General features: G+C 37.4%; 1 protein-coding gene across 1 annotated transcript; it reads right to left on the bottom strand.

Moving 5' to 3' along the window:
- Positions 1-759: 759 nt before the first annotated feature.
- On the bottom strand, positions 760-15219 carry EPHX4 (epoxide hydrolase 4; the record flags this gene model as incomplete). The annotated part of the gene is made up of 6 exons (XM_009705748.1): positions 760-1690; positions 6144-6292; positions 7222-7325; positions 9585-9713; positions 11731-11888; positions 15134-15219. Coding segments are annotated over 6 exons (861 nt in total), but the record flags the coding sequence as incomplete, so codon positions are not given.
- Positions 15220-17532: the final 2313 nt, after the last annotated feature.

Below are 17532 nucleotides of genomic sequence, written 5' to 3'. Positions count from 1 at the left end.
GAGGCAACAAAGAGCCTTTCCAACTTTTCAGTAAAAGAAGCATGTAGCCATTTAAGTTGATAAATGAGGGAAATATTCAGGGAAAAATTATCCTTGAAAGGCAGGTACTAGCCATGTATGGAAAAGGTGAGATTAGTATCATTATCACAATACTGAGGGGACACTTCCTCAGCTGACAGCACCCGTTGGTCCACTGTCTCGCAAGGATTATGCCAAGTACCCGCGTGGGACACCACGGCTCCAAAGAAATGACATACGTGGCCATGTGGGACTTGTTGGACCTCCCCCGTAACTGTCAGTTCTCTTCTGCTCTGGTGGGGACAGCTGGTTCCGATGCCTCCCCTGATGCATCCTCACCTGTTCCCAGGGTACCGTGCTTGCTCTGCAGGTGGAGAGGGAAGCCTTTGGAAACCCTATAGGCAGATGACTCACATCTTCTGGAGACTCATGTTTTGTGCTTCTTTTTTCTTTGTAGTTAGCATCCAGTTTTCTTCTCCCCTGCCATCACATGTAAGTTAATTCTACCCTCTGGTTTCCATAACTGTCTCTTCCTCCCATAAACACAGGAATTTGGCAGCAGTTCTTGGGAGACAAGAACAGTAGTTGCTAACATAATGCCAACAATGAGGCATTATTTCCAAGAAACTACAACAATCATAGCATGAGGAAGGCTGCACAGTGGACAGACACTTCAGCTATTCAAACCCAGTCCTTAGCTTCAGTAAGAAATCTCTCCATAGGAAGTCAGATTAAGGGAGTAGTGTAAGTTGCATTTTATTGGACAGAGGTGGATTCGATACATGTTATATCTTAATTTTCCATTCTTCTTGTTCAGACATGTTGAGTGTACAGGTTTCCCATTTTTTAGTCAAGAAAGAAAAACACATCGCACAAAGCAGCTGCATTCAACAATACAACAAGATACGTATCATTACTCACTTGAAGACTAGAAATGTGCCCAGAAAGTTTTCAATCATTCAGTATGCTAAAATACAGATAATAAAAAGTTAGTTATTGTTTAATGGTAAAATACATTAAAAAAATTCAGGCGAATCTGGAATGAAAACTCATGACTTCCTTCAGTATGGCACCACTCTATTGTTTCATTATAAATTTGTAAAAGGCACCACACATTAAAACTGTAAAGCAAGGGAGAAAACAAAACCAAGCAACGTTCCATGGTTTTCTTTCAGTACAAATACATATATATCTTAAGGCAGGTGTTTTTATGTGCAAAATACAAGTATACAGGTAAAAACAATGTTGGTATCATATATTCTCATATTCACTTCTTCTTTTAGCAGTAATGTTGGTGTCCAAATGTACAGTACATTGAAAACACTTTTCTCTAACAGAGCTCAAAATAGAAGGCAGGCTGGAAATATGGCCCTGATAACAATTAGTTTTTCAATCTGAAGAGCTTTTATGTAGACCCCTTACAACATGTACAGTCAGTCACTCTCTTTTTCTTGTTGTCTCTTCCTTTAGAAAGGTCCATATCAACTTGTTCACTATGTCGGGTTGATCCTGCTGGAGCCAATGACTAGCTTCAGACAAAATAGTTAATCTGAAATGATTTTTAACATATATCCGTGTAATTTCTGCCATCTCGACTTCCATAAATGCATCTCTTTCTCCCCATAACAGCAGGGTTGGCATGACGACTTCATGGTGCTGCAGAGGTAGGCAGCTTTAAAAATAAAACACACTAAGTGAGGTGTCATTTTAACAAAAAAAATTACCAAGACAGATTTCAGTCAACTTAGCTTTTGAAATCAACACAGTGAATCTCATTGCAAGCTTTCTAGGTTCCAAGATATCTTCTACAATAGCAAGAAAACACCCCTGTGCCTCAAAGTATTTCAATTGTTTTTAAAGATGGTGAAATTGTTAGAAGATACTTTTACTGTAACATGTCTGTAATCAGCAGTTGATTGCAACAGAGGTCTCATTTTTGGAACATGAATGATGCTTCTCCATGGTGCATGGCTCAGGAGCCCCATGAGCTCTGTAAAAAGGAACGTGGAACACCACAGCCAGATTTTTGTAGGTCAGTGGCTTTCCTTTGGTTGATGAATGCTATGGCAAATTTCTGAACCTGCATTATTTACTGCAAGTAGGTTTTAATGAAATACGATGCTTTGAATCACGTTTAGACTACAGTGTTCCATAGTTCTGTGTTCTGAATAGCTCAAACGCCTTACTGAAAAATGGTTGTCCAGAAAATGGCAGCCTGCCATTTTTGGACACTATGGAAGGTACCAGCTAGAGTGTTTCAGACCTACTCAAAATTCAGTATCATGTAGTACAGCTAAATATAAAAATATTCGTAGAAAAAGATATTCTTTAGAACTCTGATGTCTGAAATGCTGAACTGAATTCAGTTACATCCAACTCATCTATGAAATTCATGCTAACATCCAAAGTGCACCAGAGTTCCCTTTACAAAGAGCTACAGTAGGTTTTTGAATGCCTGGGACTTACATACCTACACTTGTATGCAGTGAAAGAAAACTGTTCTTTAAAAATTTGCTTTTCATGGAGTCGTAATCTCTTTAAAACTGCAACACATCACAACTCAGAGCTTTGGCAGACTAGAAAGCATTTAAAGATAAATACATTATACGACATTTGAAGAATACTTTGAAGAAAAGCCCTTAGAAAGTAAAATGTTAATAAAAATTATACCGCCACAATGACGAATTTAAACTTTCAGTAAAAATTTATTATTTTTTTCTTAATACAACTATTCTAAATGGAATGTTTTATAAATATTTCCTCACAGTAAAGGTAGACATTAGAAAAGATACAAGTAGCTAGAAATGAAAGACTATTTCAACATAAACTGTATTAATCCACCAGGATTTATTCCAGCTCATCTGTTTCAGAGACGCTGGAAAATTTATCTAATTTATGCTTGCACTGCCTAATTTTAGCCACATATTGTGACAGACCAGCTGTGACAATTCAAAACAGATTCCATCTAATCAGATACAAATGTTTATTATATTAATGCTCAAACATGATTATTTTAAACTAGTAATGTATAAAAAAGATTTTCTGAACAAACTTTCATGACATATTCAAGTGCTAGGTTGAAACTTTGGAGTTACTTAAGAGACTATGCTCTATAAAAAGGGAAAGACAAAGATGGCATGCATTAGTTTAAAATAAGACAGAGAAATGGAGACTTTGAACACATTCTTCCTCTCTACTTATACATAATGCCAAGAAATATTAATAAAAGGTCACTTTAGGCAATAATTTAATTTCATTTTGATTGATGAATTAGGAAAATTCTTAAAATGGTTTTTGTCGCAGTGGATTTAAAATCTCAATTTGCAAACAACCTGACTTCACCCACTGAACCATAACTTATTCATAGTATCAGTTTTAAAAATTGATAATCTGACGATCTGATTCAGTGCGTTTAGAGTAATCTCTTTACCTTTTAAATCCAGTATCCCGGATCTCTGCACTATTTATATAGGTATTTTTTCACTACTCTAGGGTTTACTATTTTTCTTTTGTGTCCAAGTGCCTTGCAAGATTTGTAGCCTCACTTAGGTAAACTCTACTGGGCTTTTTAGACACGCTGCATAGATTAACAGCCTGTCATTTTTCTTGCCTATAAGCTACACTATATTTCTTTTCAGTCTGGAATATGGGACATTATATCACGCCTGAAGTTTCTAGAAATCTCCTTTAACAAGGATTAACATGCAGATTTCACATTTAGAAAGGGAAATTCCACTCTTGAAGTTTTAAGTCTTTGAAAAACAGACTCAAACCTTCATATAGCACTGTTATACCATTTTTCTGTACACAAATAGTGAAGGACTTCTTAACTGCTGTAAGAGAACTAATCCCATTTTCTAAAAAAATGGCTATATCAGAAGAAATTCAAGCTTCGACTGCCTACTTACCTCTCTGAACCAAGCATGATACAAAAGCTTTATGATTTTTATTCCAAAAGTGTTTGTATCTAAAGTACAGTGATGGGAACGACTGCTGTGCTATTTATACAAGGATATGTTGGCGATGGATAGAAGTAGGTGATTTCAATCATCTCTTTGGAAGTAACTTTCCACAAAAATCAAGCTCTGAAGAATGAAACTCCAGGTGTATACTAATGAGTTGGAAACCTTTAACACATAGGTCAGCAGTGCCAGCCCACTGGGAGTTATGGTAAATACAAGTCATTAGCATCTAAGTGCTGCTTAATGGCTTATATGAGAGGAAATGAAAATCTCAATCTAGTTTTAACATTTAATGATTCACATTCCACAACGTGCGACCATGAGATCTGGTGGCAAGAACAGAATGAGCTGAAAACGAATCTTTTCCTTCCAATCCAAAGCCTGCTGCATTGTGGCTGACAGCACCTAAAATAATATTCTCCGCATTCAGTACAGGTATACTTTCATTAGAAAAATAAAGCAAACAATGCACAAACATACACACACACAGAGGAACTAATAGCTGTGATGATAGTTTCTGATTAATAACTGATACTAGGCTTCTTTTGAGCCTGAAAAGGCCTGAGACAATAGTCTAAACATACGCAACTCTTACATTCGTCTCATCTGAATCCCGTAGCAATTCAGCCATCAGCTGTCACAGATACGTCACTGTTACTGTCAGAGAAGCATCTGGCTAACGTGCAGAGTCACTGACGCGAGGTGCTGTGGCAAATGTAATGAACAAGGCTCAGGGCGGTCGAGCCTCCCCAGCTCCTCATTAGCCCTACCCTGGGGGCTCCTGCAGTGCAGCTGCAGGGCCTGGGAGCTGCCACGCAGCTGCACAGCTCCCCATTGCCCTTGGACATCCCAGCTGAGGTCATCAACCACTCTCTGCATAGCTTTAAATAAGTATACTCTTACCAGCACAGCCATCTCATTTATTCCCCATTGGTGTCTGTGCTTGGTGTTACCTTGTTGAGAAGAAAATATGCCATCTCTTTACTTTCTCGTTCCAGTTTTGTCTCTTAGCCTGTACAAGACAGCACCTAGCTCAGATCCCCGTGTTCCTCCCAGTATTTCCCTGCTGACTGCTCTCCGGACAGTGGCAGCACGGAAGGCACAGAAAGAGCAGTAAAGGTGGCACTAAATTTGGACCAGGGATAATGAAAAGTTAATCTACTTCAAACATCTACTGTCTGAGTTTAGGGAAGGAGGAGAATTGTCATTTTTAAAGAACATTGGTAAGCTGGTCTTGTGCTAGAGAAGCATGCAGGAGATTTAGTACTGTTGAAGATTGGAGCCAGTAAAGGAAAAAAAGAGTTAAATCCCACTCGTCTTGGTATAGTCCTTCAAGTTAGGGCTATAAGTCATAAGCAGAATATATGCAGAGTTAAAGACCTTCTGGCCCTGGTAAATTTTTGGTAGATAAAAAGCAGGTGTCAGTCTCTAAGGCCAAGCCAACTCCTTCCAGCAAAGTTAAAACCATTAGAAAACTGCTTGAGAAAATAAGTATTAAGCTGGCAAAAATATTTCCTATTATGATACTATCTCTCCGTTGTCTATGCATGCTCCCTGCTATATGCACTTAACTGCTGCCACTGAGTCTGATGCGACCAATGCAGGAACAAAAAAACCCAAAAGGTTTCGTTTTAGGCTTAGTTACAAAAAACCCTACCCCTCCTTTTCAAAAAAAACCAGCTCAAGCACAATAAAATTAAAAGTCAGACATGGTTTTGTAAAGTTACATGTGAGGGTAATGTACTTGGATGCCATATTATCTAGCAGTATTATTTAGTAATAAGCTCTTCACAGGTTTTGTTATTAGATAATATGAACTGTAATGCAAACAATTAGTTGATGTTAATTTTCTAAGTATTATTTAGAGATGGATTTTTGTGATTGCCAGGGGTTCTGTGAATGAGGAAGGGTATTTGCTTTCTTAGATTTTGAAACAAAGATTTTCTTTATCTGCACTCTGGTTGTTTCACCGTTTTGTGTGGATACCTCATACAATTCACTTTGCATCACACCACTTGACACTGAATGCATTTGTTATCTGCTGAGACTTCAGAAACAGATTTGCATTTTTTCCTTCCATTTTAGTTGCAGAAGATGCAATAATGCTTTTGGCCCCCAGGAGTCTCCAGAATAATCTACCTTGTTTCAGAATGTTACACTGACCTGAAAATATTTCTGTAATGGTTAATGGGTCCAGTTAATGCTCCAGGTTGTGAAAAGACATACAGATAAGCTTCAATATCCTCTGCTGTTAATCTGCAGCCTTTCCTTCCAATTCCAGTGGCTTGGCTGGTAAATAAACTTTTCAGAACCTACAAAAGGAAGCATAAAAAGCCAGTACATAAGATAGCTAGGAAACGGGATTTCTCTCCTTCTACAGGACACATCTTTCTAAAATCTATTTATACAATGTTTAGAGTACAACACGTGGTTTAAATGCTTTTTTAGAGAGCTATGTGTAAAGCACACAGTAAACTTATTTCTGGTATAACTTACTTGAGAATAATCAAGAACAGGCAAATACCAGTATTACCAAGTTGCTCAGTTCTGCACCCTGACCTGCCACCTGTGACAGGCAAAGGCAAGCGCAGGCACATACTTTTCTTCGGGATGGACCCCAGCAGCTAACAGGGTGGGAGGGAGAACGATTCAGGACTCCCCCGGCTTGCTGTGCCCTGTGTGCATGCAGCACTGGCAGCTCTCACTGGGCTAGATGCATGCCGCTGCTTTTTCCCTTTCTATATGCTTGTACTTATTTTTTAAGGTTACACAAGGTGTTGGCCTTGTTGGTTCCTTGGGCAGAATTAATCACCTTGCTGAATGTGATGCCCAGACTCCCAGGCTGCCTGCCCTACAGCAGGCTCTGAGGGATAAGATGATGTCCCACTGCACACAGGAGCTTCGGATAAGTCTGCAAGAGTTTCCCGGGCACCAAATGTGTCCCACTGGCATGGGCACAAGTAAAACCAGCGGACCGTCTAGGTGGAGTCATGCACGGTACTGCTGGAGGTTAAAAGTATGTACCTGAACGCCTCCCAGAAACACAAAAGGAAGAGTTAATCTCAGAGACTCTATGTACTTCTATCCTACTTTATATAAATATATTAAGCTTAAGAAGAAAAATCAGAAAGCTCTGTATTTTTTCCAGTAATTGTAACTACATCAGAAGGGATCAATGTAGGTGGCAATTCTTCCATCACTCACAGTTAAATATATAAACAAGAGCACTCATTTTGCTCACCTTGAAATCATTTACTGTAAACATGAATTCAGGAAACCATGGCATTTGGAAAAAGAAGTAGTAACCAGATTTAATCAATTGTGATGGATGTCGTAGAATGTATTCTGAAACAAAAATGCCCATGAATTAAAAATGAAAACTGATGACTCAAACAAAATTACTGTTAATATTACTATTTTTTAAACTTAAAGGAATGTTGTAAAAACATTACGTTAGAACATGCTATGTGACAAAAGATGATTACCGTTTCAGGAGTAAGTATATGATGTGGCCATTAAAACATACTATTTTTATATGTGTTAATAGAAACAGTCAGCAAACCAGAAGCCTGCCAAAGACTAGGTGAGGGCAGTGACACTGGAGACTTTCATCACATGATACATTTTCACTTAGAGATCTATTTGTGTAGCTAGTCCAAACCATTTTTTTCAGCTGTGAAATAAGAGGCATAAATACAAGTCTTTATCTCATCAAAGATCTGATGCAAAGAAATCTGTAGTTGATAATCCACTTTACATTCTAAACACAGCATCAATCCTGTTCACAAAAGTACAGAATTTTTCTAACAGTTGTCTTCTTGGCAATTTCAAGAACCGTAAGCCAGATTACATAGTGTCACTTTTATTTTTCAGCTGTGAAATAAGAGGCATAAATACAAGTCTTTATCTCATCAAAGATCTGATGCAAAGAAATCTGTAGTTGATAATCCACTTTACATTCTAAACACAGCATCAATCCTGTTCACAAAAGTACAGAATTTTTCTAACAGTTGTCTTCTTGGCAATTTCAAGAACCGTAAGCCAGATTATATAGTGTCACTTTTAAAGATATTGGAGTATATATATAAAAAAAAAAAGATATAGCCAAATTTGCATTGTCTCTCTTTTTTTTTAAATTGTAATTTTGTGTCTTCAATGAGTTGCAAGAGCCAAGATTGGCATTCAAATATTTAACTTCCTCAAAGCAAGCACAGAATGTACGCAGGTACTAGGAAGTCTAGAACTTATCCTTTACAGATGCAAATTCAGGATGGCAAAATTGCACTCCCAACATCGGAGATCTCTCTAAAATATTAATTCTGACAGTGAATAAAAATGAGTTTTAAAGCAAAGTAAATTGAAGTGTCAGCTATCTTCTAAGCTTTCATATCTTATACATTCTTATATTGCATCACCCATTATATTTTTCCTTGATGGACCACCATCAACACTGCTCACTTTTCTGCACAATTTATAAACTGTGTATTTTAATTTGATCCACAGTAGAACAAATTTGACCCAGGGAGACTTTATGAAGTTACAAACTAGATTTTGTACTTTAATATGCAAAGAAATCCTAAGAAAGACTATAAAACAATGCATTTGTCTTCTATGCAGCCTGGTTCCTGCTCTCAGTGAAAAAACTGCAAAAAGCTCCTGCTTCTTCAGGTGATGATGAACAGACCTTGGGTAAGTGAGCCTTAACTACCTGGCAAAATGTTCTTTAGTATCTTAGAAAGGTGCCCAAGAACACTGTGAGAACAACATGTGTGAATGGTTCTGATTCCCCAGTGGTGTGAGGTCAGATTTACACTCAACTGAGATGAAAATTAAAGCTGCACTGAATATTCTTAACTATTTCTGGGGAAATGGGGTGACTTCTTAAATGGAAATAGGGTGAGGTCAGCAACTGAAGAAATTAAAATTACTGAGATACTACTTTCATTTTAATTACTGAATGTTGATCTAATCCCTATGAAATGTTTTGTAATTCTGGGTGGCAGACAAGCTCAAAGCCTATCACGCATCAAATTCTGCTGGTGCACCTAAATCCTTGTTTCAGCTCACTACTAGCACATTTCTGAGCCTCTAGTAAGTAGCCTGGAAAGGCTGTCTTGTTCCAATGAATATTGTACCAGATCATAAATTGTCATGTCACCTAAATCAGGATTAAATTCTAATGTCTGATTCACATTTACAGAAAGGCTGTTTTATGCAGATTTAATAACGTAGTGAGGCCTTAACCTAGGTGTAATGCAATATACACCCCTCTTCAGGGAATTTTATCCTACCAAAGTGGTATAAAACAGATTCATGTATATGAAAACTTGTTTGTGGACCTTCAAGGATTAAGACAAACATCCGTAAGTTTGGTTGCAAGCACTCCCACTTCCTACAATAAATTATTTACAAAAGACAAATAGTTGAAACCCTACTGCTTCATAAAATACAGTCCAGATTGTGAGAAGCACTAAGCAGCAGCAACTTATCTACTGAACATCTAAAGGGGCAAGTAGTTGGTTCTTCTTTAGCAACCTGAAAGCAAACATAATCATAATGAAAATGCAGATACTCTGGCTTAACAGAGACTACTATAAAACTCACCTGTAAACACAGAAGGATGAGGGAAATTAACCACAATCAGCTTAGTCACCATTTCAGGGTAACATATAGCCACTAACCAAGCGATCATTCCTCCCCAGTCATGGCCAATCAACACACACTTGTTGTATCCTACCACATAAACACAGATTTGTGCTTTTATTTCAGTGGAATTTGTATCCATACAAATTATCACATACAATAAAATCATTATTGGGCAAAACAGATGGTCCAGTGTATTTATTACTATAACTGATTAATACTGCACTGCTTCCATTACTAATGGCCAGAAAAATAGTGCACTATTATAGTTAAAAAATTAACAGAAAATTAAAATGATTTAGTTAGACTTCAATTACACTTTAACTATACTACCTCAATGTGAAAATAAAGTCACTGGCTACCCAAATGGCCACCCTGTTCATGTCTTGGCCAATGTAGGGTCAGATATACAATTCAACTTGCAGTCATTGTAATGCACGTACGTTTGTCATGTTTGGGGAGTTTGGCATTTGAAACTGCAGACAGAAAGACTGAGCAATCTCCTGAGCCCCTCCTGAACAAAACTAATCCTTATGAATTTCTTTGAATATGGGAGGCTATCTAAGCACTGAACATCATAATTATATAAAAAGTGGGCATTATACTTAATAGCTATATATATAACACATATCTACATGCACATAAATGCACACATTTATATACTTAGTAGGCCTGCAGCTTTTCTCCATATGCTGTGTTGATGGAAATTTTTTAAGTTCTCAAAATTCACGTACTTATTCTTCCATCGATAAAAATGGTAATCTAACAGCAGTAAAAGGGAGGAGAAAAATCATGACCGAGTTTTGAAAAGCCTTTAACCAAAGCTGGAATACATACTATAGTGTCAGATACCTTCACCCTCCTCATTGAGGATTGTAACGCTGAGCACATACACTACAAATGAAATATATAAAAGCCAAAGTGTATAGAATTCTGACATAAATTTGGACACAGTTGTCAAAGAACCTTGTAACCCCTCTTGAACAGAAATCTTTTGGAGCACTTTTGATATAATCAAGTTCTCCAAATGAATTTAATTTGGGGTTAGAACAAACAAAGATAACAAGCCTCAGAAATACTTTTTCAAAAAAATTTTACATGCCTATGAAATTGAATTATCATGATGAGAGCACTTCTCAAGCATAACCATGGCATTACCATGGAGACTAACACAACCAGCAAAGGCTGGAAAATGTAAACACAGTGTGGGGACTGCCTGCTCAATCTTTTGACAATATTCAAACATCAGAAGCAAAGCAAATCCTAAATTCAAACCTTAGAACTATTTCTTCATGTGAAATGCAGTTAGTTGTTTCACGATCCCTGGAGTATCCAGGGAATTAAAATTATTCAGAGAATTACAGCCTAATCCCTTGTCTTTCTATTGGTATGGAAGGGGAATATACTTCACTAGGTGTTATAATTTATTGTCAAACTGAATTAGAGGGGCAAATTTTGCAGACTCGCTTCAGCTCTAGACCATTACACTGTGTGTTTGCCACAGGGAGCAATGCATCCCTTGTTCGCCCTTCTGTTCTTCTCACTGTTGTGTAAGACAGAGTGATTCAGGTCTTGAGAACTGACTACTGTGCAGGAGTATTATTTGGGGATTTTTTTTTTTTAATACAGCAGACGTACTGTAATCATCTTTATAAAGCCTACAATATTTATTCTATCTTGTTTGTGCAAGAAAAATGTCACCTGATTTTAAATTCTTTGGTCTGCAAGTGCTATTAGACTCTAATTCAGAACATTATCCACTAAGTGCAATGGTTAGGAGTAAGCAAAGACCTTCTTAGGGAAAAAGACCATAGGTTTGTTCTGCTGGATTTCACAGCACATAGGGAAGATTTTTTTTTAAACCCATAATGGAAAAATCATCTTTACATATTGTTTATACTGACACACATATCATAATTAGAAAACAAACCTTTTTCATTGATAATAGTCAGAAAATATGAGTATACTTATATATATATGTATCTGTAATGTGTATACATTAAAGAGAATGCAGTTTTTAAAATATCAGTGCTGGATCTTTTGTGGGTTTTTTTCCCTGAAAATCAAGTCACCTATGAGCTGAGTAGTTTTTCTTCTACTAACGCACCTAGAGATTCCAAAATATCCTTTATATCTGTTATCAGACAATCTAACTTGTAATTTTCTTTGTGCGAAGGAGCATCTGTTTCTCCATAACCTCTCAAATCCAGGGCGACCACTCGATATTCACTTTTAAATTCCCGCAACTGATGGCGCCAAGAATACCTAACAAAGGGGAAAAAAAAAGTTGGAGTTATAAGGTCAAGCAGTATGATACCAAAATGCTCTCAATGCTTTTGCTCCCAAATAGTTAAGGGTAAATTAGCACGGCTTTGTTTGCAATGAGATTCTTTTTTCTTTCTGTGGCACACTGATGGTCCTTTGTGGCTATAGTAGTTTTGTGCTCCCTTCTTGAATTCCCCAGCAAGGAAAGGCGGCTGCCAGAAAGGGGGCATGGCCAGAGCATGGGTGTTTCAACAGTTCCTGGAGTCTGGCATGGTCCCTTTGCTGCAAAGGAAGCAGGCATAAACCAGAGCGCACAGAGGACTACACTGCTTTATCCTTAGAGCTGTAGTATCATCAAAAAAGTAAGATCTGAAAAGCTTTCTCTTCTCCCTGGCTTGCTCACATACACATTTTGATGGAGTACTTTTCTTTTTTCTTTTCAGAAAAGGAGTATCAGATAATTTATACACTAAATAAATCAAAGAAAGAAATAGAATGAATAACAAATGAACTTGGTGATGTTTATATGATTTATATTATGTACAATTTCATCTGTGCTCTATACTACCAGAATTGTTCCAGAACAATCTATGTGTTGGTACTACACAAAGGATTTCATTGCTTATGCATGAAATGCACATGGCCTTATCTTATATTGTATTAGAAAGATATATGAAAAACATGATACTTCTAGGCATATATACTAATGGCTGCATCCCTCTGTGCTAGGATCTAGCTTTTACTTCTGCTCTTGTTTCAACAGTCTCAGATGAATGATATATAACATCTGGATCATCAGCAATCGTTAGAGAGTGATGCACAGAATTCTACCTTAATTGAAATAGTGTCTATATCAGACCATCGGCTCTTCCACTTTAGCTTTGCCTCCAGCCTATTAGGGACTTTGAACATAAGTAATATTACAGTAACACTTATTAATTATAGAAATTTGTATTCATATAAACAGAACAGTCAGAACCTTTTCATTTCAGTGCCATATAATGCAAATACAAGATTTAGCTGAGATCTCCAGGAATGAAATTTTTGAAGGCATTATACAATGACGTGGAAGCTGAATTTGCCATGGTAACTGTTGTAGCTATCCTATATACTTCAGTAAGGCGAAACAACGAGGCCCATAAATAAACTATTTTTGTTTTCAGAAAATGTCACTTGCTATCCTCATCTTCTGTTTGCACAACAGTCCATCAATCTCCAAATGTCTGGGTAGGTTTTGTATTCAAAGAAATCCTTTTACCATATATTGAATATAACTACCGGACAACTGCTTTGCAAGAGAATTTGGAAACGTTGGTGAATGCTTTCATGTTCATAAGGATGAATCATGGAAACTATTTTGCGACCTTCTGATCACATTATTTCCGAAAGGCAGCTTGTACAGAATTTAGCAGCTCACACAGAAGTCTTATAGGGACCCAGCTGTCTCAACACATCATGCTCAATTTCAAATATTTTAGCATTGTCTTTCCACAACATTGGTATTGATTTTCAAGTTCTTATGCATCTAAAGCACTTAATGGCTCTGATGCATTATGTTCTTAAGTGATCTTTCATCTTCAGACATTCTCAATCACTCACTAAGGTAAGTATTGTATGGTTATAGTTGTCCTACTTATAACCTTGAGGCATTTGAAGACAGAGGAGTTGTTACAATTAAGAATTGTAACTGTGAATCATACCCGTATTGTTTTGTTTGCTTGTTTTTTGCTAGCCAAATGATACAAATTTGATGCTGCTTTAAATATCTCTTAAATTGATATTATTTTATCTTGTGCTCTCACAACAATCTCTACTCTTACATAAAAAATTCTTCAGTGATTGAATTAACAAACCAACATCAGTATTGGTAGTGTGACTATTTTATAAACTATTAGCATGTAGTATTTTTTTAAGAAGAGTTATATAAACTATGCTATTGGTGGTCCCAGTGATCTACATAACAGTTTCTTACTCATTCCTTTTGAATGGTCAGATAATACAATATATTAACTGTCATGTAAAGCATTTCTCACCATTCTAAACTGTAAGAACGGCTTTCTGCTTTTTGAAAATAATATACCAGATTTCAGTGAAGTATGTATATAAAATGCTAAATTTTCCATTATTATTCCTACTGTAGGGGAAATCAGCTGTAGTCTTAGCTGTCTTACTGTGTTAGAATATGTGTTATGCAAGGTATGCATAATGTTTGCATAGAATATGCATCCCCCATCTAACTGTCTTTTTAATCAAAGTTTACAGTTTTAATCCTTTTAGATAACAATTTATTATTAGAACAATCTACTACTTTGAAAACTTGTCTTAAATTAAATATGGCTTTCTACCATCACCTTCAAAGCCATTAGTATCTATAGGAAATTGCTAAGGGAAATGACCTCTGTTTTACTTGGGTCAATTTATAACGGTATGACCTGAGTCCAGCTTGAAAGATCACAGTTCCAACAGTGGACCCTAGCTCCATATCAGAGTTTAGAAAGGAAAAAGATCATTTAACTTGCTGAATTACTGGCATTACCACTTCTCCGATTCCCTTACTGTTTTTTCAGTGCAAGTTCCGTAAGCCATGCTTCACTAGTTAAACCTGGCAATGACAGCCTAAGCAATTTGGTTAAATCATTAGACACATGACTGCTTTTCATTGTTATAAACAAACATTTAGGATTGGGTTTGATTCATCATTCATCTTGTGATGAACTAATAATAGAACCTTTTTCCCCCGAGTAGCATTTTGAAATTAGGCTGCACAATAGCCTATAGAACTCATACTTGTTCTTCTCCTTCCCCAGTTAAAAATTAATGTATAGTATTTTTTAATAAATGCAGCAATCCATATTGCATTTAATATATAACGGATCCTTATTTTAACACCCTCTGCTACAATTTGTAAGTTTAGCCATATAGTACAAACGTTATCCAAACAGGAAATTCATTAAAAAAAGAACAGTTCCTCCCCAAAATCTGAAGAAAAGTGTACATACTTGGGGAAAAATGGATTGACAATGCAAAAAAGATGGTTGGTTTGTGTCAGCCTGCAGGAATTTTTTGTGGATGCTGCAGTTAAAAAATATTTCAATGGTTTGTTCCCTACTAAAACTTTACGCCATTAGTTAGTACTCATAGATACACAAAATAGATCACACTGGGGATTACTTAAGTTGAGATGATCACTCTTGGGTATCTTAGGCAGCTTCTTTTATACAAGAAAAGCATGTAGGGAGTTTTACCAGAATTCTGGAAAGCCATGAAGCAGCAGCATGAGTGGTTTACCCCTTTCTCCAGCAGCCACATAGTGGAATCTTAACCCTGAATCCTAAAATGAGAGAAAAAGAAGTGTGCTTTTATTGCTGCATAGAACTGCTATACTGGGATTTTAGAATGAGCATGATTTCAGACAATATTCTAAGAAATAATATATTGCCCCTGGAAAAAAAAAAATCAAATTGTCAGTTTTTGAAGCTGTAGTCTTCTGTGATTCTGAGATCAGGTATCTGCTACAGCCTGGCAATGCTGAGTATCCCATACCCCCACTGCTACAGCTTCTTCCAGGGAGGACCACCTTTAGTACCTGCCAGGCTGTGTTGACTATGTGCCACTTCAGCCATGAGCATGCTAACGTTTCTGAAAGAGACTGTGACTAGGAAAAGCAGATTATTGTCAAAGCTAGCACCTTGCTTTCACACGGACACCAGTCACGTGCTTTACAGAAAGACACTAAGACACAGTATACTTTAAATGCACTTTCAATTTTTCAGTTAATTTGTAAGATTATGCAACTATTTAAAACCATCATGTTGCATTCTGGCACAATAAAGGAATGCACAGATTCTTAAGAACCAAAAGCAATTAAAATTAAGTAACTAGAAAGCAAGTGGGTTTTACTTGGTTTTACTGTTCAAGGCTTCAGACTCGCTTCAGAAAAGAAAGCCTTAATGTTACCATCTTCCTTCTGCCCTGGCTATAGTCACTATTTCTGATGCACCTTTTGAGAAAATGGATCTTACGAGAATTACCAGCAGGCAAGTTACTTATTGTTACCAGTGCAGAGGCTGAACACTGAATTGCCATTGAAATGAATGGATGTACACAAGCTTACGCTAACTCAAGGCCAAATCCAGTAGAATTTAAAGAAGCTGAAATTATGACCTAGAGGGTTTACTGAATTCTGGCACAGAAATGGATACAGAAGTTTGGAAAGAGTTAGCTCACAAAATACATGGTGTTTAGAAGTCACGTGAAGCAAACTGCAGGAAGAAAGGTTGTACAGCTCCTGAACAAATGTCAGAGCCTGCACTGTCTCTGCTATTTAAAAAAGGGAAGAAAAACCTCATGCCTTTGCTGTACATCAAGAGCCTACATCAGGCCAAGGGTCACAAATACATACAAAAAGTTTTTGTTGCCAGAGACGCTTACAAATTCTCTGGTCCCTAACCAGCTATAAAATCATTAACTTAGGTCTGGACTCCTGAAAAGGCTCAGAAGAGCTAACATATGGGTTTTTTATACTCACTATGGATATAATAGGGACTTTTGCTCAGTTCTGCCCAAAATTATGCTGATATTTCTCCTCTGGGATGCCTATGAAGTCCCCAGAGGTAAAAGTAAGTTCCTAGTAAATTTTAGGGCCCTTACATCATCTTCACGTTCTCCGTATCACTCTGCCTTTGATCCTTTTATATTTATAAGAGTAGAAGTTTCTCAGTTTCCTATCACAGTTTCTCTTCTCAGTTTAGTGAGTAGTGGGCAAGCCCTGCTCCATCCTGCTACTTTCAGTTAGTGTCCTCTAGGGATTTACCCTCAATGCTTTCATTTTAATCTATTTATTGCTTTTAAGGACATCCCCTTTACTTATACAAATTCAATCACCACTTGTACAGCAGCAGTTTAAATGTCACAGGCCCCAAACTAAGCCCGTTCTCGACCTTTTCAGTTGCTCCTTTCTGTCCCTTTTGACTGCCCCCCAAAAGACATAGGATGTTGCCAGCTTTTCTGAAATAGACTTTTTTTCTTCCTTTCGTTGAAGTCTGTACAGATCTGTAGGACACATGCGTTTGGAAAGTAACACAACAGCTTGCTGTTATCCAACAGCAAGAGTTTCATGAAACAAGCGATAGACTGTCACATTGACAGAAATTCGATTTGCCCCCAAATGCTCTTTTATTACTGTCATACCTCTCACTGCCCCGGCAACCCTTTCATTTACTGCTTGGTGCTATAGGAAAAAAAGAACATGGCACATGAGTAAAAAAGCACGCACATGCCTCCTAATGATGCTAGGAAAAGAAAACAAGCGAATCACGAGCAACTCTGAGGCTCAGTAATTTCTATTAGTACTGCGGGGCACAAAGGCATCTGCACAGAACCCCAACAACTGAGACCTCTGTCCTTATTTTATTAACACTTGACAAAATTTGCTGTGTGTTCTTTGCTCACCTATGACTACAAAAGAAACCAAGCTCACACGACTTCATTTAGAGCATTTGCCGCAGGAGCGAATCACAGGCGGAGATCCGAGACAAGTACAGAAACTGACGGGAGGCTTTAACCGTACAGCCTTACGGACACCGATTCCCTTTTTACCCTACGTTTTCCCTGCCACCCTGATGCACGAAAGGAGCGCCCAGGT

This window comes from Cariama cristata, unplaced genomic scaffold (assembly GCF_000690535.1).
Source record: "Cariama cristata isolate BGI_N322 unplaced genomic scaffold, ASM69053v1 scaffold21158, whole genome shotgun sequence".
NCBI classification, from domain to species: Eukaryota; Metazoa; Chordata; class Aves; order Cariamiformes; family Cariamidae; genus Cariama; species Cariama cristata.
The sequence above is the reverse complement of the archived record's forward strand: the minus strand, read 5'-3'. Positions and strand labels throughout refer to the sequence as shown.